The sequence below is a fragment of the Chinchilla lanigera genome, unplaced genomic scaffold, assembly GCF_000276665.1.
Source record: "Chinchilla lanigera isolate Chin_1 unplaced genomic scaffold, ChiLan1.0 scaffold00051, whole genome shotgun sequence".
NCBI classification, from domain to species: domain Eukaryota; kingdom Metazoa; phylum Chordata; class Mammalia; order Rodentia; family Chinchillidae; genus Chinchilla; species Chinchilla lanigera.
Window position 1 is genome coordinate 1,851,695 of NW_004955452.1, and position 23,838 is coordinate 1,875,532.

The 23,838-nt window shown below is 54.1% G+C and overlaps 1 protein-coding gene across 3 annotated transcripts in view; it reads left to right on the forward strand.

Moving 5' to 3' along the window:
* Alpl (alkaline phosphatase, liver/bone/kidney) overlaps positions 1-22,183 on the forward strand; it is a 53,666-nt gene extending 31,483 nt beyond the window's left edge. Inside the window, exons 2-12 of one of the 3 annotated variants that reach the window (XM_013519688.1) lie at positions 4,791-5,129; positions 9,180-9,299; positions 9,761-9,876; positions 10,788-10,962; positions 11,638-11,813; positions 14,716-14,859; positions 16,406-16,475; positions 17,527-17,661; positions 19,704-19,895; positions 20,312-20,431; positions 21,192-22,183. In XM_013519688.1, coding sequence (XP_013375142.1) covers positions 5,069-5,129; positions 9,180-9,299; positions 9,761-9,876; positions 10,788-10,962; positions 11,638-11,813; positions 14,716-14,859; positions 16,406-16,475; positions 17,527-17,661; positions 19,704-19,895; positions 20,312-20,431; positions 21,192-21,457 — 1,575 coding nt within the window. In that variant the 5' untranslated portion in view covers positions 4,791-5,068 and the 3' untranslated portion in view covers positions 21,458-22,183. Of the gene's footprint in view, positions 1-4,790; positions 5,130-9,179; positions 9,300-9,760; positions 9,877-10,787; positions 10,963-11,637; positions 11,814-14,715; positions 14,860-16,405; positions 16,476-17,526; positions 17,662-19,703; positions 19,896-20,311; positions 20,432-21,191 lie in introns of those variants that run through there. The other 2 variants (XM_013519689.1, XM_013519690.1) reach the window with 2 other exon arrangements.
* Positions 22,184-23,838: the final 1,655 nt, after the last annotated feature.

Here is a 23,838-nt window from a genome sequence, read left to right on the forward strand (position 1 = left end):
GGCACAGAGAGTAGAATAAATTATATTTCAGAGTGCAGACACACAGTCGTGAGCTTTCAGTTCTTGCTTTATTTATTCCTTTTTCCGTCACCCCTGCTCCCTGGCCTCCCACACACTACTATTCCCACAGCTCCCCCAAGATCTTTATGCTAATGCATTTAATGTGTTCTTTGATTTGTATGCGTCCTTGTAAATTACAGAGTTCTATCTATGGAAGGCGTTCACATTTACATGCAGGGCACTGTGTTTTATTCGTGTCCTTCACCCAATCCTATGTCTTTAAGCTCCAGCCACACTGTGGTTGACAGGTAGTGTTAACACCACTGCCACATAGATACTGTACTCACCACTCTACTAACGCATTTTCCTTATTATGGACAGAGAGCCTATCCCCACTTCCTCGTAATTATAAGCCAGTGTTAAAGAGAATTTGCCCAAAGTTTCTCTAGTAAGCATGATGGCTTCTGTGGGGTGTTTATTTTGTTTTGTTTTGAGACAGGGTCTCGCTATGAAGTTCAGGCTGGCCTTGAGCTCACTTTGTAGCCCAGGCTGGTCTCAAACTCGCAACAATCCTCCTGCCTCAGCCTCCCAAGTGCTGGGATTACAGGTGTGCACCACCACGCCTGGTTTTCTGTAGGTTTTGGCATAAAGCCTTTATCAGGTTAAATAAGTTCTTTTTAAGGCTGAGGATGCAGCTCAATGGTAGAGAGCTTGCCTAGCATGTGTGAGGTCCTGTGTTCCACCCATAACACAATGGAAGGAAGGGAGGGAGGGAGGGAGGGAGGGAGAATGAAGGAAGGAAGGAACAGAGAAAATGAAGGAAGAAAAGAAGGGAGGGAAAAATTTATTTTCAGTGCCTGATTTTCTGAGGATTGTTGTCATCTACAATTGTCTGTGTCTTTGTTCCTTCTTCTAGTGATCTTGCCAAGTTTCAGCAAGGCTTTAACTGCCACCTGTATGACCATAATTCCCAAATTGATGCTTCTATCCAAGACTTCTATTCCAAATGCCAGACTCATATATCCACTACCTACCTGATATCTCTCTCCACTTCTAATTTTTTTTTTTTTTTGTCTTTTTGAGACAGAGTCTCACTATGCTATTCAGGCTGGCCTTGAGCTCACTTTGTAGCCCAGGCTGGTCTCGAACTTGCAACAATCCTCCTACCTTAGCCTCCTGAGTGCTGGAATTACAGGCGTGCGCCACCATACCCGGCCTTCCACTTCTAATTCAACAAGTTCCTGATTTCTATAATCAGGAACAAGTTCCTGATATCTCTAATTCAAATTCAACAAGTTCCTGATTTTCCCTCACAAAATCTATTCCCCCTCACATCTGAGAACGACTCCCCGGTTGCCAAAAGTCTGAATGTATTTCCCTCAATCTCAGGAACAAGGCAAATTTATTCACTCTTCCATCTGTTACTCAACATAGCACTGAAAGTCTTTGCCAGTACAATAAGGCAAGGAAAAGAAACACAGATTTGAAAAAGACATGCACATTGACAAGGAAAAACTCAAACTTATCATATGTGACATGGTTATTTCCATAGAAAATGCCAAGGAATCCCCACACATAAACACAAAATCCCTAGAACTAGCAAGTGAATTTAGCAAGGTCACAAGATACAAGGTGAAGGGGCTGGGGATTTAGCTCAATGGCAAAAGCGCCTGCCTGGCAAGCGCAAGGTCGTGAGTTCGGTTCCCGGTACCGGAGAAAAACCAAAAAAAAAAAAAAAAAAGAAAGATACAAGGTGAAAACATAAAAACCAATGGCATTTTCACATATGAACAATGAACAGTTCCAGCAACAATGCCATTTATATAATGCACCCCAAAAGTGAAGTACATAAACATGGATTTAACCAAGCATATCTAGGATCTATCTATATGCTGAAGACTACAGTGCATTGATAAAATTAAAGAATAAATGGAGGGAGATGCTGTGTTTGTGACTGGTAGACTTAATGCTGCAAAGATACAAAGTCTACCTCCTGTCTATAGATTTAATACATTTTCAGGAAGTGATGATAGAAGACAGGTCAAGGATGGCCAGGCTTAGTGTTATGGACTGCTTGATTTTGCATAGACAGCATGAGAGGCTGTACAACTGTTCTGGATCTTGATCATGGTGATGCTTGGATGGATCTATTCATGTATCAAACTTTAGAACGTGCATCTTTCACTTGGGAAAATGAAAGCCCCACTGCGGGGTGGGTTGGGGGTCTCCAGCAGTAATCTCATTGCTAATCCTAGAATCAGAAGCCCTGTTGTAACTGTGGGCAGATTGCTTCTTTCTGAGCCTTGCTCTTCTCAGCTGTAAGAGGGGGAAAAGCACTTTCTCTGTGCATCCCAGAGGCTCATTGTCAGGTATCCTAGTGAAAGTCTCCATACACTGTGCAGTGCAGTACGCAGGCCTGTTGGCCTGTGAGTTAAGTTCTTTACAGATATTTATATAAACTCCCAAAAACTAGTTTTCACTTTATTGAAATATGGGCAGAAAAGTGTCTATGTCATAGATTGACAGCTTGTTGGATTTTTCAACTGAAGCCCCCATTGTAAACAACACCCTGATCAATAAACACAGCACTGCATGCACCTCAGAAGCTCCCTGGGGTCTCCCTTTGTCTCCGTGCCTGAACCACACTGGAGCCTTCCACCTGTCCTCTACCACCCTTGTTAGTTTCTCTGCATGGCAAGGTAAGAGTTGCACTGTGTGCCCACTCCCCGGCTCAGCCTCACCTTTGAGAGAGTCCCCCAGGCTGCCACCTGCAGCTGTCCACTCATTGTCCTTGCCCTGAGCGCATACAGTGCATCTGCCCAGCTGCTGTCAGTGGTCACAGGTGTGATGCCACGACGCAGGGAGCTGATAGGGCCATTCCGCTGCAGTGAGTGCATGGGTCATAGGCATCCCTATGATGCTCAGCTTTGGCGGGTGCCCGTCAACACTCTGCCCACCGTGAGTGGATGCTCTGGTCCCTCCACAGCCCCTCCAGCACTTGGACTTTTCTGCACACCCAGAGGAGAGATTCAGGAGTGATTTTTCCCTCCCCTCTACTTCCCTCCTTGGAGTGCTGGCTTTCAACTGATGACAGTGTTCAGTGTGCCAAGCAGGAGGAGAACAAGGCAGATCAACAAGGCAGAGGCCCTGCCTTCCATGGTCCTTCGCTTCTTTCTCGTTTGATGGCGGATGCAGCAGGAAGGAATTCTGAAAACGGAAATACCTGCAGTGATTAAAGTGGCCTGAAGCTCAGAGTTAATGCACTAAAGGAGAGACCATTTAGAGGCTTCCTGAAAAGAAGTGGCTTTGGTTTTAAACCACTGTGGCTAACATTGTAGTGTATTAATGTCTTATAAGAATTTAATAATCCTAATTTTAGGATTTGCTATAGAAGCGCTTGGCAGCTAAAGTAGAATGGAAATTTTAGAAATCATGTAAACTCCCACTAGTTGGGGTTCAAAGCAGATGTTAGCTATAAAATGTTTTCTCTCAATTCCCAACCCACTGCCCACCCCCTCTTACCCCAGAGCCCTTGTCTTTAAGGTCAAACCACCTTTTCCTGGTGGCTTATATAGCACAACACCTTGCTGATGGGAAAATGTATGTCATTTCCTGTAACAAATGGAATCATCACCTGTATCTTGGTTTTGATTGAAGTAATACCTTGATTTACCAGTGAAACTCTTGCCCTTTAAAATCTCACGTTTTCCAATAACACTCATACACAACAGGCTTAGTGCATTTCTCAGCTGCCAAAGGGGCTGTTCCGCTGTTCCCTGTGATCGCCACAGGATGACCACAATTTAGAAACATTTTTAAGCCATTAATACCTGCTCATTTGAGAAAGCAACTTGGGGGGAAAAAACAACTTTTAAAAGAGGAAATAATCATTGATAATCCTACCCCCTAGGAAATTATAAAGGTGGGCTAAGGGTGTATTCAGAAGTATAGTGTTTACCTTGTATGCACAAGGCCCTGGGTGCAATTCTCAGCACCAGGGGAAAAAAAGGCAGAATATTTTAACAGACATACCATCAAAGAAGGTATACAGAGGGAAAACAAGCACATGAAAAGATCTCAACATCGTTATTTATTAGAGAAATCCAAGTTAAAACTGTGGGGCTGGGGCTGGGGATTTAGCTCAGCGGCAAAGCGCCTGCCTGGCAAGCGCAAGGTCGTGAGTTCGGTTCCTGGTACCGGAGAAAAACCAAAAAAAAACAAAACAAAAAAAAAAACTGTGGGGCTGGGGTCACCACTCAGTGGTAGAGTTCTTGCCTAGCCTGCTTGAGGCCCTGGGTTCAATTCCCAGTGTGTGTCGGGGGTGGGGGGAGTAAAGGTAAAATCTCAACACAGATGAAAATTTGCAAAATGCCGAAGACAAAAATAATCTGAATTATCTGCAACATTATCTCCCAGAAATAACCACCCTGGACCAGTCTTTGTTCCTACGTGTCTTCTTGCTGTTTTTAAATCGCTTACCAAAAAATGGAGCAAACATAGATGTCCTGAAGGGGTGAATGTCCCTATGAGAAACAATGATCTCTTTGCTTTGTCCCAGCCGTGTGGGACACAGTGCTCTAGGACAGTGCCCCTGAGAGTGTGGTCGGGGAGCTGGCAGCACCAGCGTGGCCTGAGCTCATGAGAGCCAGAGAACCAGAAGACCCCAGGAGTCCCAAAGCACTGTGCAGAAAGCCTGCCCTCTGGGGTGATGAATCGAAAGGGGTCTCCCTTGGGAAATGAAGTGGAACTCATTTATACTTACACAACTGTTTGTGTGATTTTGTTTCCAGAGAGAAGGCCCAACTAGCTTGGTACCTCAGTGTCTGTCCCCATGCCTGGCCTCTAATAGATGTTCAACAAATACTTGTTGAATGAATCAAGGATGAATACCTGCATGAAGAAGTGACCTCCAGAGATGCGCCCCATGTCTCTCTGTCTCTTTTTTTCCCCTCTCTGATGTCTAGGATTGGAACATCAATTAACGGCTGATCACTACCAGCCCACTTCCTCCCGCCCACGTCCATCACATCTCTGGGTTCCAGTGAAGAAGCAGGTCTTGGGGTGCACCATGATCTCACCATTCTTAGTACTGGCCATTGGTACCTGCCTTACCAACTCTTTAGTGCCAGGTAGGACTGGGGACACAGGTGGAGGGACGGGAAGACCTGGTGTAGGTGGGGTAGGACAAGGGCTGTGTGTAAGGTCACGGAACATCCCAAGCATTTAAGGACTGGCACCAGGATCCAGAGCAGGAAGTCTCAGCTCTGCTGTTGCATGTGCTGGCACTAGGCAGGTCACTCTTTTTCCCTTTGCATTGTCCTGTTACTTTGGCCGGGGTTGCTGGTCAACCTTTTATCTCTACTAACCTGAAAGATAGCGAATTCTACAGATTCCTTCAAGAACTGATGGGCAGTCTCCTCTTGGCCCTGTCTGCTCGCTCTCTTACATGTTAGCACATTGCTTGTGCTTGTAGTTCTTGCTTGAGAACTTGTCTTGAGTAGGAGCTTTCTGCTTCATTTTGTTTCTCTGTTGGAGACTCATGTGGAAGGGTTTGTACTGTATGGTCATGAATCTGATTCTTTCTGAGTCTTAGGCTCCGAGTAACCTAGACAAGTTCTTATGTTAATTTCTCCATTCCCACTTGTGCTATGAATTCAAATCCCTGCTTACACCTGGCTCAGATCTGAGTCCAGGTCACATTTCTCAGGATCTCTCTTTTTCCTGTCCCTTCCCTAACTCCCAGGCAAAACACTGTGACATCTGCTTGGCCTGGGCCTGCATCTGCTCTACCGGTCCCCAGGGTTCCTCTGCAACAGGCCGTTTACCCTTCTGGTTTTGCATTTCCTCTCAAATTCTGCCTCCTGGGGATTTCCCTCCCCTCTTTCTTTCTTTTTAAAGCTATGTGCTGTTGGGCGTTGTTTATATTTTTTGGCATTCTTGTAGCTGGAGTCAGAGAGGGGAGCCATCTTGGGTTCAATCTGTCCAGTGGCTGGAAATCCCCTCCTGCCCTCCCAGACCCTCAATTTCCCCATCCGTTAGAGGAGTTATCTCCTTCTTGGGGCTGGTAGAGAATTATATGGGACTATCACAGAGTCTGGCAGGGAGGGGACATTCAGTGAATGTTGACCTCTTCTCTTAGGAAGATGATATGTCAGATGCAGAGATGGAGGTGCAGAGAGAGAACTGACTCAGCCTTCAGTAGCTTGGCTGAGGCCGAGCCCGGAGCAGGGGAATTCCCTGGCAGTGCTCGCTCTGGGATCCTGTGATACCTTTTAGGGTGCGTCCTGGGAGACCCAAGGTCACTCTGGGACAGAGTCCCTGCTTTCTTGGCACTCGCCTGGCTAAAGGCTGAACTAGTGGATGAAAAAAGAGAAGATGAAAAAGAAAGAGATGAGAAAAAAATCTTCAAACATTCAGCAATTCAGTTTTTTCTACTGTATCTAGCCCTTTGGGCAGGTGTTTAGCTGTGCTGCATTGTGTTTTCTTGGGCTAGAGAGTTAGTTCACAGCTAGAGAGATTTCCTAGCATGCACAAAGCCCTGACTGAGGTCCATCCCCTGCACCACACAGGGAAAAAAAGTTAAACCTGTTACTGTGTTTTCTTTTGTTAGTTTTTAAAATGTATTCAGTGCTGGAGACTGGATCCAGGACCTTGTTGTGCTTGCTTGCTAGGCAAGCGCTCTACCACGGAGCCAAATTCCTGACTCCTCTTTCTTTTAAAACAGGGTATAAGTTGCAGTAAGTGCTAAAAATCTTAAGGAACATGATGGATTTTTCTATATATTTATACCCATGTGACTACCACCCAGATCAAGAGAACCTTTGCAGTCAGAGGACAGCAGGAGGCTTCTCTCGGCCCCTTCCCAAAGCCAGAGGATCTGACCAGGCTTCCATGCTTTTGTTTTTTGTTTTTTTTGGGGTTTTTTTGCTTCCATGCTTTTGAATTCATGTAAACAGAACCATGCAGAATGTACTGATACATGCTTTTTTGCTGTAGCATTATATACTGGGTGACTGCACACGGCATTTCATACTCTCCAAAAATAATGGCCAAAACCATCCTTGTAAAAAAAAAAAAAAAAAAATCCATCCTTGTGTAAACCAGATCTCTGATGAGGAAGTCAGTTTGACATCAATTAAACACTTCCTGGGGACACGCCCGGGGTGGCTCTGGTGACAAACAGAAGACTTGAATCCAGCAGGGAGCATGCGCAGTGGGTCCAGGAAGACTGGTGGCAGAGCCCATGTTGGAAGAGCCATGGGTGGAGGGCAGGCTCACATCGGCCCTGCCCTGGGGTCTGCCAGGCCCCGGGGGCAGCAGGCAGGTGCTCTGGACAGGTAAAAGCTCTTCACCCCTAAGTGGCCAAAGAAGCCCTAAGTGGCACCATGGTGGTGGTGGTGTGCAGAAAGGAAGGAGGGAGATTGGAACCACTCAGAACAAAACCAGTGGCCCTGGGTCACATGGCCAGACTTTATCTCCCCTAATCTTACAAGTACTTGTAGCTAGTGTTCAGTATTTCCCTGAGGCAGTGTGTCTAGTGAAAAGAAATTGCCTAAAGGCCCAGGGCTAGACAGGAAAACCCAAGGCCCCCAGATAGCGGAGACTGAAGACCTCACAGAAGCTTCTAGGCAAGAGATAAGGCTGGGGTTCTAGGGTGGAGGTGGTGAGTGGAGGAATTGCGGTGAAGAACCCAGGAAGGGAGGCTTCATGGGGTCTATGGGGTGTTTAAGGCCAAGGCTTGAGCTGGGGCCAGCTACTTCCTGCTCCCCTCCCAAGGCAGGGACTCGCCCCTTGACATGTGAGTTCCTAGCTCTTCCTCTGCGGCCCTCATCCGGGCTCCTTCATTACCTGATGTGGAGGAAATAACAGCGCCCGCTCCCCAAGGCTGTTGGGAAGATGAAAACAGGTGCGGTGTGTGGGAAGCTGAGCTTGTGCTGGAGACTTGAGCAGGACGTTTGGCTACAGCTCTCTGGAGAGGCAAGCTGGGCCCTAGTGGGGCCAAAGGCTAAGGCTGTGTCCCCAGCCCGCAGATGTGCAGTGTGGCCTTGGACCGGGTGCTCCTGCCTCTGACCTCAGCCTTCCCTTCTCCGCAGCAGGGGACCATTGACAGACTCTCCAAGGCCTTGGACCTGCAAGCCCTGGGGCTGCACACACGCAGGCCTGCTGGGGCCCGAGGGCAGGAAACCCCCAAGATGGTGGAGTGCGCTGCCTCCCAGAGCCAGGGCATGGGAGCTGGCATGGGAAAGGGGTTTCCAGCCCTGCAGATGGGTTAGGAGGTGGTGGGAGGCAGCTATGGGCCTTCTACTGTGGGTCAGGCGTGTCCCCTGCCTTATCTAGGTCAGTCCACACAGAGACCCCCAGAGGACGGCACGAACAACCTGCCTTGATGGGGGAAACTGAGGCTCAGGGAGTCACACTGCTCAGAGCCACGTGGCTGGTATGAGGCAGAGTGAGGGTCCAGATTGAGGTCCGACAGGTACTCACGTTGAGGACCAGTTGCTGCTCAAGAGACAGACAGACAGACATTCCTCAAAACCCTAGAACATTTTCTCCCCAAGCCCTAAAGTGCTCTGAGAGTTACTGGCGCTGAGGGAGGCGGAGCCGGAACTGCAGACATCCTCCTTGCTCACCTGCTGTCTGCTCCGGAGCACAACTGTGCAGTCCAAAGTCCTGCGTCCCAGTCCTGCTCCCACGTCATCACCACGTCAGGTTCCCGCTGAATGTGCTGCAAGGAATAAGCCAAGCCAAGTCGATAATTGATGTCTGAATGCATCTGGGGACTCCAGCAGTTGGAAGCAGCTTGTCTGTTAAACATTACCCTCCTAATTGTCTCTCAATTGTTGCCTTCACTCCCTACTGGGTGAAAGGAAATCGTGGGTTCTGGAGTGAAGCCCAGCTCTGCTAGTGTCTGTCTGCCAATGCTGTGTGGCCTTGGGCAGTCGCTTGGTGTCTCTGAGCCTTAGTTTATTCATTCTGAGACGTGAGGAGAAGACACCAGGGTCCACAGGCTCACTTGGAGGATTGGACTGGCACAGGCGTGCTGTCAGATGGGCAGCTATCGTTCCCTCCTCCAGCTTAGACATTCCAGCCCCGCAGTGATGAGGCGCTGGGGTATCTGTGAGTCTCGGCAAGGGAAGCTCCTCTCACCCCCCTCAATAACTCTGCCTCTCTCTGTACAGAGAAAGAGAAAGACCCCAGTTACTGGCGGAAACAAGCCCAAGCGACCCTGAAAAATGCCCTGGCGCTTCAGAAGCTCAATACCAACGTGGCCAAGAATGTCATCATGTTCCTGGGAGATGGTGAGGCATGTGGGGGAGGAGGGGCAAGGCAGGAGACAGAGGCTGTGTGGAAGAGGGTGGGCTCTGGGGCAGTGGTTTAGGAGAAGAACAATATAACCCAGCACTCCAGGAGGCTGAGGCAGGAAGATTGTGAGTTTGAGCCTAGCCTGAGTAATTCAGTGAGACCCTGTCTCAAAATGAAGAAATTAAAAATTAAAAGGGCTAGACATATAGGTCAATGTGAAGGCTTTGGGTTCAGTTCCCAGGAATGGAGAGAGAGAGAGAAAGAGAGAGAGAGAGCTGTGGACCCAAGAATCCCCTCTGCCAGTCAGCTCCTGAGTGTCAGAAGGGAGGTGGGGTGCCCAGCGACATTTTCAGGTGCTCAGTGCTCAAGCTTACCTTGGCACCACACTAGAGAGCTAGAGAGCTCTGGTGCCCAAGGACGCTGACCGAGAGCCTGAGTTCCCTATTCCCTGTTGCAGGGATGGGCGTCTCCACGGTGACAGCCGCCCGAATCCTCAAGGGTCAGCTCCACCACAACCCTGGCGAGGAGACCATGCTGGAGATGGACAAATTCCCCTTCGTGGCCCTATCCAAGGTGAGCCCAGCCCCTGGCCCCTCCTGAAGGAAAGAGCTGGCGAGGGCACCTACCAGGGCTCAAGGCCCTGGGGTCCCCTGTGAAACAAGGAGGGAAGCGGCCACCTCCCAAAATTTATGGTGAGGCTTTGAACTCACTGATTTGAACAGTCTTTTTACTGATGTGTAACATACCTGGGGAAACGGGTACATGGTACAGCCTGACCTTTCACCCGGTGCATGCGCCCGGCTCAAGCAGGTGGCTGTGGCAGCTGCCAAGGTCCCCTTGATGCCCTCCAGCTCCTTGCCTCTCCCCACCACTCCTGACCTCCACCACCATCCGTTAAGTCTGCCTGCCTCATGCTTCATAGGAACAGGCTCCTGCTAGTCACTTCCTCTCTCCCAAGGTCATAGAGTTCATCAGACTCCTGATGGGAATTGTCCAGTGCCCTGGGCGCTGGCGATGGCTGTTGTCATGGAGGGGTGCGTTGGAGTAAGCACCCTCCCGACACTGGGTCAGGGGGAGAGCAGGGACTGTGATGACTCCTGGCCCTCTGGAATTCTCAGGCTGGTGGGGAAGGGAGGTAGGCAGAGAGCGTCAGGGTTTTTACTGCAGCTTGGGGAGGGGTCCGCTGACAGGGGGCAGGCAGAGGAACCAGCACTGGGCTCTCAGTGTCACCCTTCTCAGTCCCCCCACTTCTTCAGGGATCCCCGCTTTCTCTGCCTTCCCCAGGACTCACCTGCACCCAGCCCTTGCTGGCCCCTGCAGCTCTAGACCCAGAGAGGCCCCTGCTGACCCCACCTGGCCCCACGTCTCTGCCAGAGGCTGGCTTCCTGCCTCTCCTGCTGTCCTCCATGTCCCATTCCCTGGGAGGTGGGTGGCAGCACTGGGTCCCAGGCTGGCCACCTCCTGACCCTCCTTCCTACCGGCAGACGTACAACACCAACGCGCAGGTCCCCGACAGCGCGGGCACCGCCACCGCTTACCTATGCGGAGTGAAGGCCAATGAGGGCACCGTGGGGGTGAGCGCAGCCACCGAGCGCACCCGGTGCAACACCACCCAGGGCAACGAGGTCACCTCCATCCTGAGCTGGGCCAAGGACGCTGGTGAGCCGTGAGCCGGCGCGGTGGGTGGCGGGAACAGCAGAGGCTGTGTGATCCACTGTGCCATAGGAAGAGGGCAGAAAGGGATATGCTCTGGGCTCCAGCACGGATGTGCAGGGTCTGTGACACAGTCCCAAGCCCCCCCTGCAGGAGGGAGGCTGGGGGCTGAGTTGGGCCCAGCTTAGTTCCACGGGTCTGTTCTTTTTACTAGAAAATGAACCTGAGAATGTAACCTCTCACAAGGGTTTGCTGTGAGGCAGGTAAAGCCCCCAGCCCAGGCCCAGCCCTGTGGGTGGCCAGTAAGTGTCAAGTTCTCCCGCTCCTTCCTGGCTGGGAGCTGGGAGGCCTGGCCCTGCCCCCAGGGACTTGGAGTTAAGGGACAAAGCCAAGGTGAAGGTTAAGGAACCCCTCTCCACTGGAGGTGCATTTGGAGGCACTGAGGGCTCGCACAAGAGGAGGGTCCTGAGTTCTGGACAGAGGAGACTGCAGTCCCACTGCTCACGGCCCATCTTGGGCTGCACAGAGAACCTGCTGGAGGCAGTGTCCTGGCTGCACCTCCCTTTGTACAGATGGGGAGACTGAGGAACTGGCAGGAGGCCAAGCTTCAGTGGGAACAGAGAGGAGGCGGCCGGGTGCCCCATCTGCAGGCCCGGCCAACTCTGCTCTCCGATACCTCAGGGAAATCCGTGGGCATCGTGACAACCACACGGGTGAACCACGCCACCCCCAGTGCCGCCTACGCCCACTCAGCCGACCGGGACTGGTACTCAGACAACGAGATGCCCCCGGAGGCCCTGAGCCAGGGCTGCAAGGACATCGCCTTCCAGCTCATGCACAACATCAAGGACATCGATGTGAGTGGGGTGCGGTGTGGGCACGGAGGTGGGGCTGACGGGGGCCGGAGGCTTAAGCCCAGGCTGGGCTGAGGAGAGTGGCCCGGCTGGCTCCCCACCCACCTGGGAGGGCCCAGCCCATTAGGGGATTTGTGGTTGGGGCAGGTAGGCACTGCAGGATTTCTCTGCGGTGCGGCTGTGGGGTGAACCCTCACGTGGCGGCCACCACACCCCAAGAACCAGGCGCCCGGGGATTATTCCATAAATTAGAACCTGGCCCTGCAGCTCCCACCAACACGGGGAGGTTGGGATCACACAGTGACCACCTGGGGTAAGAACCTGCCCTACACATTCACGTATGCAGAGGCAGACACATGTCCGTACACAAAACCAACAGGCCCGGAGAAGAACCCGTGTGAGCAGTGCTATGTGCAAGCACATGTGTTTGCACTTCCTAGGTTCCCATCCTTGCCCTTGCACTAGCTGCGTGACCTCGGGTCTGTTACTTGACCTCTTTGAACTGTCTCTTTCATCACCCCTCTGTGAACTGGACCTGCCCACTAAGCGTATGGCTAAAAATTAAATCAGGTAAACACTGTTGGATGTAGCGTGGAGCCTGGCTCTGATGAGTGCTTCAAAGCAGTGGCATTTGTGTGTCCTTGCCCATCGTCCTGTCCTGTCCTGCACTCTGCCCGGATGCCCGGACTGATCCCTCCTCTGCTCTTAAATGAGAACTTCCAACTTGTTTCTTTGCAGGCTTCTCTCCTACCATGGGGAGCCCGTGCAGGAGTCAGGGTGGTGCTTGATACCTTTAGCCTAGAGTCGGGGTTCAGTGAGGCTCGGAGGAAGCCCCAGGCCACAGCTCCCCAGCTCCCCACACTGGCTTCTCCTCCTCACCAAATGCACCTGCCCCCTGCCCTCCGTGAATAGCCTCCCTTGGGTTTGAGTGCCCTCTGCCCTCTCCCAAACCGTGTCTTCCCTTTCCAGGGGGTGGTGAGGCACCCCTTCCAGGATAAACGGCCCTATGGACCCACTCAGCGAGCAGATATCTGAGACAGAGCTACCCATCTGGCTTTGCCTCTTCCCAACAGGGCCCCCCATACGCCTCGGTTTCCCCACCTGTCGGCATCAGCCCCCTCCCTCCCCGTGGCAGCCGCAATGAGGTCATGGGCAGGAGAACGGCCTCGCACGGCACAGGGGGTAATTACGGCCCGCTCTCTGGAGAGCTTTGGTGGCAACTGCCTGCCACGGGGGACAGGAGTTTAAGGGGCAACTGAGCCAAGCAAAGATGTTTCAGGCACAAGGCGGCCGTCAGGGGGGGTCTCCAGGGGTCCGCGGGGAGCACAGCCCGAGAGTGAGTGAGGAGGGGAAGCATGGGAGAGCCTGTGCTCCCTGCCCTCCCCTCCTGTGCTTTCCCAGCCCTGTCTGCCCCTCCTTCCCTCCACCCCAAAGCTCCCCAGCCTCCAGGCTATACATGAAGCAAAAATTCTGGTGTCCACCCTGAAAATAAATATCTTCTAAGGAGAAAGAAAGAAAGAAAGAAAGAAAGAAAGAAAGAAAGAAAGAAAGAAAGAAAGAAAGAAAGAAAGGCAAACCCAAACCCCAAAGCCAAACAGCAAGTCTGTTATTTGGGAGTTTAATGAGGCCATGTGAAGTCTGCCGGGGTTGGAAACCATGAGGTTCCAGGCAAGAAGATTGGGGGCTTCGTGTTCCACTCTGAAAATGCCAAGGAGTCAGGTTCTGTGGGAACAGTGAGGGGGGTGGCTGGGCCCCTCCTCCTGGTTCCCCTCCCTCCCTGCCTGCCCTTGAGCTCCTCACCACCACCCTAGTGAAGGCCTTGCCTCCTGGTAGTACCCATGGTCACTATTCCGGTCAGTCAAGACACCTTCCCTGGGAAGCCGCCTGTAGGTTCTGAGGGTTCCTTGGGTTTCTGCGCGTCCTCCCACAAGGGTCTTATGGGTGGGCGCTGTGCCCCTCTGATAGATAAGGACGCTGAGGTACAGCAAGTTTACAGTGGCAAGCCCTTGGTCATCCAGCAAGAGTCAGGATCAAACCCAAGTCTAACTTCACAGTCCACAGCCGTTCCAGGTCCCATGGTCCCAGCCAGCCTGAGGCGTCTCTCCTGGGTCTTCCGCCGGCCAGGCTGCCTGGCTGTCTCTCCACCCCGAGGAACCTGGGTTCTGAGGTGGGAGACAGAGTGGGAAGTAGAGAAGAGGCCCGTGAAGTGCCAGGCCAGGCCTGAGGACCACGGATCCAAGCTGTCAGCCCGGGGCAGTGGCCTGGGCTGGCACCCACGGTGACAGGAGGACACTGGTGTGGTGATCACCACAGGCGGCGGCTGTTATGCTCTTGGCCCCCATTTTAAAAATAGTCAGGACTTCAAACATGGACTCCCAAGGAAAACAAACAGTCCCTCGTCCGTCTGCCCGCGCACGCCAGTGGCGGTGGGTAAAATTAGCCTGGCGGTGACTACACAGCCATGAGGCTGGCCCCACTGTTTGCCCAGGCGGCGGTGGCCCATCCCAGCTGGGCTGCCCCGAGTGCCTCCCTGCTGGGGCCGCTGCTCTGCACATGCTGCCTTGCACTGGGGGGCGGGAGGCCTCGTCCTGGGCCCCACATACACAGCAGGGCCCTGGTGCTGGGGTCGGACAGTCCCTCGGTTCAAGTCCTGGCTCTGCCACCTACTGGCTGTGTTCTTGGGGAAAAGAAATCACACTGTCCAACAGACTCCTTCTCTCAGCAGAGAATGAACCCAGGGCTCACCGAGCAGAGGCAGAGAGGCTGGGGCTCCAGGAGGAGCCTTTAATCTGCCCTGCGGCCCATCCATTCTGAGGGACTCCAGGAGTCCTCTGTCCTGGCCGCTGCCACTGGGCTTCTGGGCTTCTGGGAACCCTGGAATGCTCATGGCTCCTGTCCCCTTCAGGTGATCATGGGGGGTGGCCGGAAGTACATGTACCCCAAGAACAGAACCGACGTGGAGTACAAGATGGACGAGAAGTCCAGGGGCACGAGGCTGGACGGCCTGAACCTCATCGACAAATGGAAGAGCTTTAAACCAAGTAACAAGGTGCCAGTGGGGAGGGCGGGGGGCTTCAGAGGTGACCCTCTGCGTCTCGATGTTCTGTGTAACAGGGGGATCACGGTTCCCTCCATGGGTGTGGACAGGCTTCTTGTGATTGGCACATATTAGTTGACCAGCTAACACCTTCCTGAAGAGAGGGACAGAAGAGATCAGAAAGGAGAAGGAAGGGGCCCTGGAGGGGAATTCAGGGAGCCCGGGCACCTCCAGAGTTTGGCCAGGCCCAAGGCACATGGGGTGAATGAGATGTCAAGGACACAGGGGGCGTCACGTGCTCTGGTGGTGGGAAACCTGGGACCTGCATGCACCCAGCGGGGAATGCCGCCAGGGAGGGGCCCGGAAGTCCTGAGCAAGAGGGAGCAGGTGTTGGAGGAGACAGGGCTGGACAGAGACAGGTGGGCATGGCTGGACCCGGAGTGTGCGGGCCAAGGAGTGAGATGAGAAGCCCTCGGGGGTGCTGCCCCTCAGCCAGTGGAGGGGTGGGGCTGGGAGGGGAGGCTGGGGCTCTAGGAGGACCCAGGCTCTGCTCCATGGAGAAGCCTCTGGCCCTTTAAATCTGTCCTGTGGCCCAGCCTGGGACAGCTGGGGTCTGGAAATGACTGTGGTCAGGGCTGAAGACAGTGGGGAGCAGCCTGGCAGCCACTTTGATGTCACTCTGGGGTTGGGTTTCTCAGCCCCTGGGGAGGCTTCGGGGGATGAGGCTAGGCCAAGGGTGGAGGGGGCAAGGCCGGGATGGCCCCACGGGGCGGGGAGGCGTGGGACTGGGCGTCTTCCAACCCTTCCCTTCCCTGGAGTTGGCTTGGGCTGGGCCAAACCAGAGACCCTGCTCCTCACGGACTCAGTCTCTTTCCATGGAGCATGGGACCAGGGCGTCATCCTTCTTGCCCTGGACCAGGAGCCAGATCCAGACCCCCAGGAAGGGCAAAAGTGTCCACATCCTGCCAGACAGGGCCAGTCGGGTCCCAAATGGGCCCATTTCCACCTTGACCACCTAGTAGTGGCATTGTCTCTGGGCCTCAGTGTCCTCATCTGTAAACTGGGACAGCCTCATAGGACTTAAAGGAAGGACACAGACAGCCACCACAACAAACCTCCATGCTCCCTTCTCCCGCAGCAGCTGCAGGGCTGAAAACCCCAAGAGGCTGTCTTGGAGACCCCCAGTCGAAGCGTGGTGGTGCTGGCATCCCGGGCCAAGGTGGCACCTCCTTGATCAGCCCTCCTGGATAGGATCCCCAAGGCAGAGTTGGACGGTCCCCACTTGTCCCCCAGGGCCCCAGTAGGATGTCACCTCCACCAGGAAACCCTCCCTGATCCAGCTTCTGAGCTCACAGTCCTGTGGTTTCTCAGAATTCTCCTCCGCCTGTAGTATGTGTTGTACTTGCCTGTTTATTTGTCATTTCTTGAGACCAGGGATGGTAGGTCCCCAGGGAGGTATGGGGATGTTAAAGATGGGAAGGAACAGTGACCTGCCTGGACCCTGAGGCCAGCAGGGACTGCGTGTCCCCAGCGTGGCTGACCGGGCCCTTCCTCCTAGCACTCGCACTTTGTCTGGAACCGCACCGAGCTCCTGGCACTCAACCTTCACACCGTGGACTACCTCTTGGGTAAGCGTGGGGCACTTAGGGGCCGCTGTGCTCAGTTTCCAGGGAAGGGATCCAATTCTCGTAGTTCTAACGGTGAAATCTGCTAGCTGTGCAGGGCTTACCCCTTGGGCAAGCAGAGACTGATGCTAAGAGGGGCGTGGCCCTGGCATGAAGTGTGGCAGGGCACTGGACAGCTGAGGACTGTACGGTCCAGGCAGGGCTAAACTCCTGCTGGGAGCTCCTGGACTGGGGCCCAGGCAAGAGGCTCGGACCTGGAGTCAGCCCTACCGCGTACCGGGGTGAGAGCCAGCTGAGCTGCAACCTCTGCCAGGCCTGACTTGTTGCCTTCCTCCTGGGGAATGGGGAGAAGGCGAGGGGTCCCGGGCAGCCCCAGGCTCCGCTGGACACCAAGGCCGGCCTGGTCAGTGTGGTAGAAGACAGCACAAGGGCTGGGTTCCAGGAGGTGGGAGCTTCAGGCTCCACCCTGAGGCTGACTTGTGCCTGGGCCCTCGGAGAGCTCCTGGGCAGGGCGTTCAGACCCCGAAACACAACACGGTGCCCACATGCAGCCTGTTGACGTGGGCGAGGAGTAAATCACTCTCCTCATGCCTTGAGGGAGGAAACCGAGCTGGGTGAAGAGAGGAGACAAGGACCCTAAACTCTCTGCTGCTCCACCGCATGCACCACAGTGCCCTCCAAACCTCACCTGCAGCTGTGCACGCTCAGGGTGCCCCACGGAGTCCTGGTCAGAGTCCTCAGGGCCTCCGTGCTGTGCCCTGGACCCTTGCCCCCGAGATGGATTGATGGATTTGACTCAGATCCGCCACTGCTAATCTAGAAATGGTCACCTCTGGCCTCAGTCTCTACCCGTGAAATGGGCATGGCGGCCCCCCACCCTAGTGGTGGCAGTGAAGATGACAGGAATTGTGGGTAAATCTGGGCCCACAAGAGCCACCCGGATATGGTTCCTCCCTCACCCTACTGCCCCCAAGTCGGGTGAGGGGAGTTTGTGTTTTCTGAGACACCCCAGGACCCTTAGGGCTCAGCACCTCGTCCTCCTTGTGTCCCCCAGGTCTGTTTGAGCCTGGGGACATGCAGTACGAGCTGAACAGAAACAACGAGACCGACCCTTCGCTCTCTGAGATGGTGGAGGTGGCCATCAAGATCCTGAAGAAGAACCCCAAAGGCTTCTTCTTGCTGGTGGAAGGTAAGGGAGCCAGACCTGCTGAAAGGAGGCTTCTGGAGACTCAGACTTGAGGTCAGAGGATGGGATGGCTCAGCTTTCCCAGAGAACTGCTCGATTCCTTGGGGACAGTGAGTCGAGAGGAGATGCTGTGGAAACCGAGCCCACTTGCTGTTCTCCTGTGCGCGTGGAGGCGCGAGGCAGCCCTCTTCCTGCGAGATCTCTCTCCGATATCCAGCTCTGGAGGGCTGCGCAGCCCTCAGCCCCTCAGATTCCCTCCTCCGAAGGACAATCCTGCCGGCCCTGGCTTTCCACGCTCTGCCCTTCCGCATGGGCTTCCCTGTGCTGTCCCTGTCAGTGGCCGTGGAGTGAGACCTAGTTCTTGTCCTGGTGCTGCCACCCACTGGCGGTGTGACCCTGGCCTGTACATTTCTGTAAATGGAGACCCAAAATAGTCCCCTCCTCTGACAGAGCGACTGACCTCCCCAGCCCCGAGAGACATCAAGTACTTGCAACAGGGTCCAGTAAGGAAAAAATCCCCAGTATTTCTATTATTACCATTATTTTGACTACACAGTGGCTGAGACAAGAACATCGGGAAGTTCAGAGACCTGATAAGGCCTCCGGAATCTTCTCGAGTGCCAAGGGCCCTGGCCCTCTGTGGCTCCTCGGGTTGTCCTGCTGAGGCCTGAGGAGACACCCACCCACGCAGACAAGTGGACATATTTGCACAAATACCACACGTACACGCGCACCCGGGCCCCCCACCTTCCCCAGGCCAGTGGCCGCCAGCCCAGCTCGGCTGTTGTTGCTCTTGCCAAACCCTAGAATTCCCACAAGCCCAGTGGTCTCGGCCTGGCCCCGGACAGGCCTCTGAGGTCAAGGAACCCGCCAAGAACCAGCGGCGGCAGCACTAGCTCCCCCGGGAGTGGTCCTTTCTGTGAGCAGGGCCAGGCCACCCCACCAGGCCAGCTGCTCCCAAAGCCACAACAAAGGGAGGGCCCGCCCTGCCAGCCTGCCTGACCACGCTGAGGCTGAGGCTGAGGCTGAGGCTGAGGCTGAAGCTGGAGGGTGGGAGGAGGGCCTGGCGCGCAGGCCCAGGACCTCAGCATCCTCCATGTCCACCCAGGCACGGCCCCATGGATAGGTAGGGAGGCGAGAGTCGTCCCTTGGGCCACACAGCCCTTGGCCCCTAGGCCAAGCATGCAGCCAGGTCCCTGCGTGCACCCAAAGGAGGTGACATGGGGTTTAGGCTTATGGAAGACCGCATGGCCCTGAGGACTTTCACCACCTTTGAGAGCTTCGAGCCGCATACTTTCTGCTTAGAGAGGATGTGTTCAAGTTGGGGATGAAAAACATGAGCTTAAGCCTCCTTTCAGGACAAGAACTAGGTCTCACTCCCAGGGCCTTCCCACTGAGCTACACTCCCAGCCCTTTTTATTTTTTGTTTTGAAATGGACCAGGTTGGGCTCTAATCTGTGATCCTCTTGCCTCATCCTCCCAGAGTGCTGGGATTAGAGGCTTGCCACTGGGCCTGGCTGAAAGAAATGGGCTTTGCAATGAGTCACCACTGAACCCAACTCCCAGCAGACCCCACCAGCAGCACATCGCTTCCCAGCTCTCAGTCTCAGTTGCTCCGTGTGTGGATGGGGCTGCCAGGACTGTTGTGAAGAGAAACTAGACATCAGTTCGTTATGCCTGGCACGCTGTAGGGACTTGGGTGCGCTCCCCTCTCTGCCTCCTTGGTGACTGCAAGCCGCTGAAGACAGTGCTGGGGGCAGAGGGGCGACTGGAAGATCACAGTTCTTCATTCTGGTGGGTCTGCCCTCAAACGGCGGCTCTGTATCCTCCAAACTTGGGCTGTGGTCCCGCCATCACATCCACCCTCTGTAGAGCTTGAACGGTGACAGGAGCTGCCCAGGATGTGCCTGGTGCATGGTAGCTCCTGCCGGAATCGCTGTTCTTTCCCATCAGGGAAATGGTGGTCAGGTGTTGCTGTCATAGGGCATGGAGGTGCAGACTTCCCCTCCCCTCCTCACTTACGACCTCTGCCTTGGTGTTGCAAGGAGGCAGGATTGACCACGGACACCATGAGGGCAAAGCCAAGCAGGCGCTGCACGAGGCGGTGGAGATGGACCAGGCAATCGGACAGGCCGGTGCCATGACCTCTTTGAACGACACACTGACTGTGGTCACGGCTGACCATTCCCACGTCTTCACCTTCGGCGGATACACACCTCGGGGCAACTCTATCTTTGGTAGGTGGGTGGGAGATCCGGCAAGAACCGAGAGGGAGACAAAGTTGTTGGGGTGGACGAGGAGAACCAGGAGGGGGAATGGGGGCAGTTGAGTGATAGGTGGGCAGGTGGGTGGATGGCTACAGGGATGGTGGATAGAAAAATGGAGAGAGGATGGATGGATGTGTGCGGCGAGGAAGAAAGAGGGGGACGGATGGACGGAGGGATGGGTGGGAAGGGCGCAAACAGTGCAAACTGGGGGCTCATTGGTTGGAATTTAATAGGACTTGGAAGGTAGCTTCATGGAGGTGGTTTGGCGCCCCTCGAAAAGCGCCCCAGTGGTTACTAAGCCACTAATGCCAAGGAGCTCGGTCTTGGGGGCTGGCTGTGCTTCCGGTTCTCCAGCATGACCCCTGACGCTCTGTTCCTCTGTGCAGGTCTGGCCCCCATGGTGAGCGACACGGACAAGAAGCCTTTCACTGCCATCCTGTACGGCAACGGGCCTGGCTACAAGGTAGTGGATGGAGAGCGAGAAAACGTCTCCATGGTGGACTATGGTGAGATGGTCAATCCAGGGCCGGGAGGGTAGAGAGCGCCCCTTGTGGTGGGCTTAGGAACTGAGTGTAGGCTTGCCGTCAAGGTCAGGAGTCCCGGACTAAGCCAGGACCTGGAATACGTCCTGGACCCTTTGAATTGCCCTGTAACTGAGCAGCTCTGTGACCCCGGGCACCCACAAGATGAAATGGGTCTGTGAGCTTAGCACAGTACGTGACATGAGTACTTGATGTGTCCCACTGTCCTTTTTACTAGTTGTATGATATCCCAATCTATAAGCTTCCCAGTTCATCTAGTTCCATATTGTTGGACCCTTGGGGGTCCAGCGGTAAGAGCCTCCAGCTGACTCTGCTCTGCTTATCCAAACAGCCTTTATGGGGGTTCATTTTTTCTATGGAAGTTAAGGGAATGTATTTTTTGAGACAGGGTCTCACTATGCAGTTCAGGCTGGCCTTGAGCTCACTATGTAGCTCAGGCTGGCCTCAGACTTGCAATGATCCTCCTGCCTCAGCCTCCCGAGTGCTGGGATTACAGGCATGGGCCACCATGCCCAGGAAGGGAATGGATTTCTGTGTTAGAACAGACTTGGGCTCAAGTCCTGTGGCCTTGGTAAAACACTTTTCCTATACACCGAGCCTTGCTCAGCTCCTGCTTCTGTAAAGTAGGGACATTGGAGCCAGCCTAGGGGGCGGGGAGACGTCTCCTGTGCGGCACAGGGCCCTAGCAGGCACTCAGCAAGCGTTTCTTTCTCCTGGCCCACAGCTCACAACAACTACCAGGCCCAGTCTGCTGTGCCCCTGCGCCATGAGACGCATGGCGGAGAGGACGTGGCCGTCTTTGCCAAGGGCCCCATGGCGCACCTGCTGCACGGCGTCCACGAGCAGAACTACATCCCGCACATGATGGCCTACGCAGCCTGCATCGGGGCCAACCTCGACCACTGTGCTCAGGCCGGCTCTGCGGGCAGCCCTGCCCTGGCGCCCCTGCTGCTCCTGCTGGTGCTGAGTCCCTTGCATGTCCTCTTCTGAGGGCTTGGGCCCAACACCTGGGAGCCCACGACAGATGGCCGGGCTCTCTCACACCGCTGCCCGCCCTGGGCAGCCCGCACCTCAAGGGCAGGGAGGCCGAGGCCTCCAGAACCTCTGCAGCTGCCAGGAGGGGGACCCAGGAACCAAAGTCTGCTGCCTGCCTCACTCCCCTCTGGAATCCTCCACAGGCTGGCCTGATACCTGGCCTCTGGGCCTGGCTCCCTCCCCGCTGCCCTTTGGCCAACAGGATAGGTTCATCCTGGGCACTCAGAGCATAGACTGCAGGAATCCTGAAAGCATCTTATTTTTCTAGCAGATATATTTCTCCACACCCAGAAGCCTCCATGGAACATTCCAGACCTGATGGACCCTCCCATCCCCTCTCCCTCTGGAACACACTAGGCCCCACGCTCAGTCCCCCAAGCCACGCCCTGCCTGCTGTGGAGACCGCCTCTCCTCGGCCTAGGAGTCTCTTGCCCACTCCAAGGGTCCTGCGGCTCCCAGGAAGCCACCTCCTAGGCCTGGCTGCCCACCAGGGCGGCCGGGCTGGGCAGAGTGACCTGGCGGGTTACGTACGCCACAGTTCCAAACACACATGCCAGCTCCTCTCTGAGGCGACTCTCCTGTTTGGAACTAAAAAAAAAAAAAAAAAAATTCTCTTTTTGGTGTTGGTTAAAAGGGAACACAAAACATTTAAATAAAACTTTCCAAATATTTCTGAGGACAGAGCCGAGTCTTTGTGGTCAGTGAGGAAGAGACTGAAATAAGCTCATTTCTCTGAGAAGAGCTGGACTCAGGGCCCAGGGGTGCCAGGCAGGTGGGCGGGGATGCTGGGGCCTCCTGCTGGCCCAGGGGTTTTGCCACCCGCTACCTGGATGACTTGGGCAAAATGGCTTTGTGTCTTAGTCTCCTCCTGTGAGAAAAGGGGAGCAGCCCACTCCTGGGTCACTGGAGGACTAAAGAACAGTGACCCATGTGCTGAAGCCCCACAGCAGGAAGTATTTCCAAGGCCACCATCGCCCATCCTGCCTGGCACCCAAGAGGTGTACTATACGCCCAGGCCATTGGAGGCCCCTGCGCATTTCCTCCATTCCACACGCTGAGGGTGTGCCAGGCACTGTGCTAGGTCTCAAGAATTTAATGGCTGATGAGACAGACGCACCCCATGCAGCGTCCACCTCCCATAGCAATCGTGGGCTTTGCAACCCTGTTATTCACACGTGGGTACTGGACCCAGGACTGCACCTGACATTAGGGGTGCACAGTGCTCCCCCAACTTTGCTCCTCTCTGCTCATTGGAGTGATGGTCTCTCCACTGCAGTTGACCTTAACAATGAGCAGTGGTCATTTATAATATATCATTTCAGCCTCAATAGAAAATGGGCCCCCCTTCACCCACACTTATAAATAAATGAGGACACAGAGAATGTAGGAGGGGATGTAACTGTCAAGGTCCCCCAAGTTGTGGAGCAGGGATGTGAGTCCCGATTTGCCCCGTTCTAAGGCCCCCTTTAGACATCCTTTATCTATTTGACATCCTTTATCTATTTATATTCCCAAATTCCTGCCCACCATGTCCAAGCTGATACTACCCATGTTCAGCACATGGGTCACTGTTCTTTAATCCTCCAGCACTGTTCTTTAACTCATAGCACACACCAGTGGAATATGAACTAAGGAAGACAAGACGCTGTATGTCTGAAGTGGATATCTTTCAGGACTGAAAATGCAAATTGAACAGATTTCTGGTTGAGCTTCCCAGTAATCTTGGCAAAAAGGGAAGCACGGTCAAGCTGATACCGAGATGAAAAAATGAAACCACAGGACCTGGGATGTAGCTCAGTGGTAGAGCACTTGTCTAGCATTTGCAAGCCCCTGGGTTCAACCACCAGCACCACAAAGCAAAATAAAACAAAACAAAACCACATGAATACATTCTCATCAAGACAGAAACATCTCATCTTGAACTGTACAATTTTTGCCATGTCTCTGTCCTATTATTTCCTAAACAGCTCTTTAAACTCCCACGTAAGCAGGTGGTTTTTAAAAGCTCACCAGGACTGCTTGGAATAAACCTACATGTCTCAGGGACGTGTGAACCAGACGTGGTCTCTTGGGCGGGGTTTCCCCAGAGGCAGACACTGAGACAGGGGTTGGGCGCAGGTAGTTTGTAAGAGGAACCCAGAAAGCACCAGCCAGGGAGTGAGGAAGTGGAGTTTGGCAAGGGAAGGAAGCTGAGGATGGGTGAGTTATTCACCAGGTCAGCAACAGAGTTCAATCCCCCTGCAGGCCCTGGGAGACAGGATAGGAGACCCCACTGCAGAGTTATGCCCCACAATGGGCCAGGGCATGTACTTACTCTCCAACTCGCTTGTCTCACT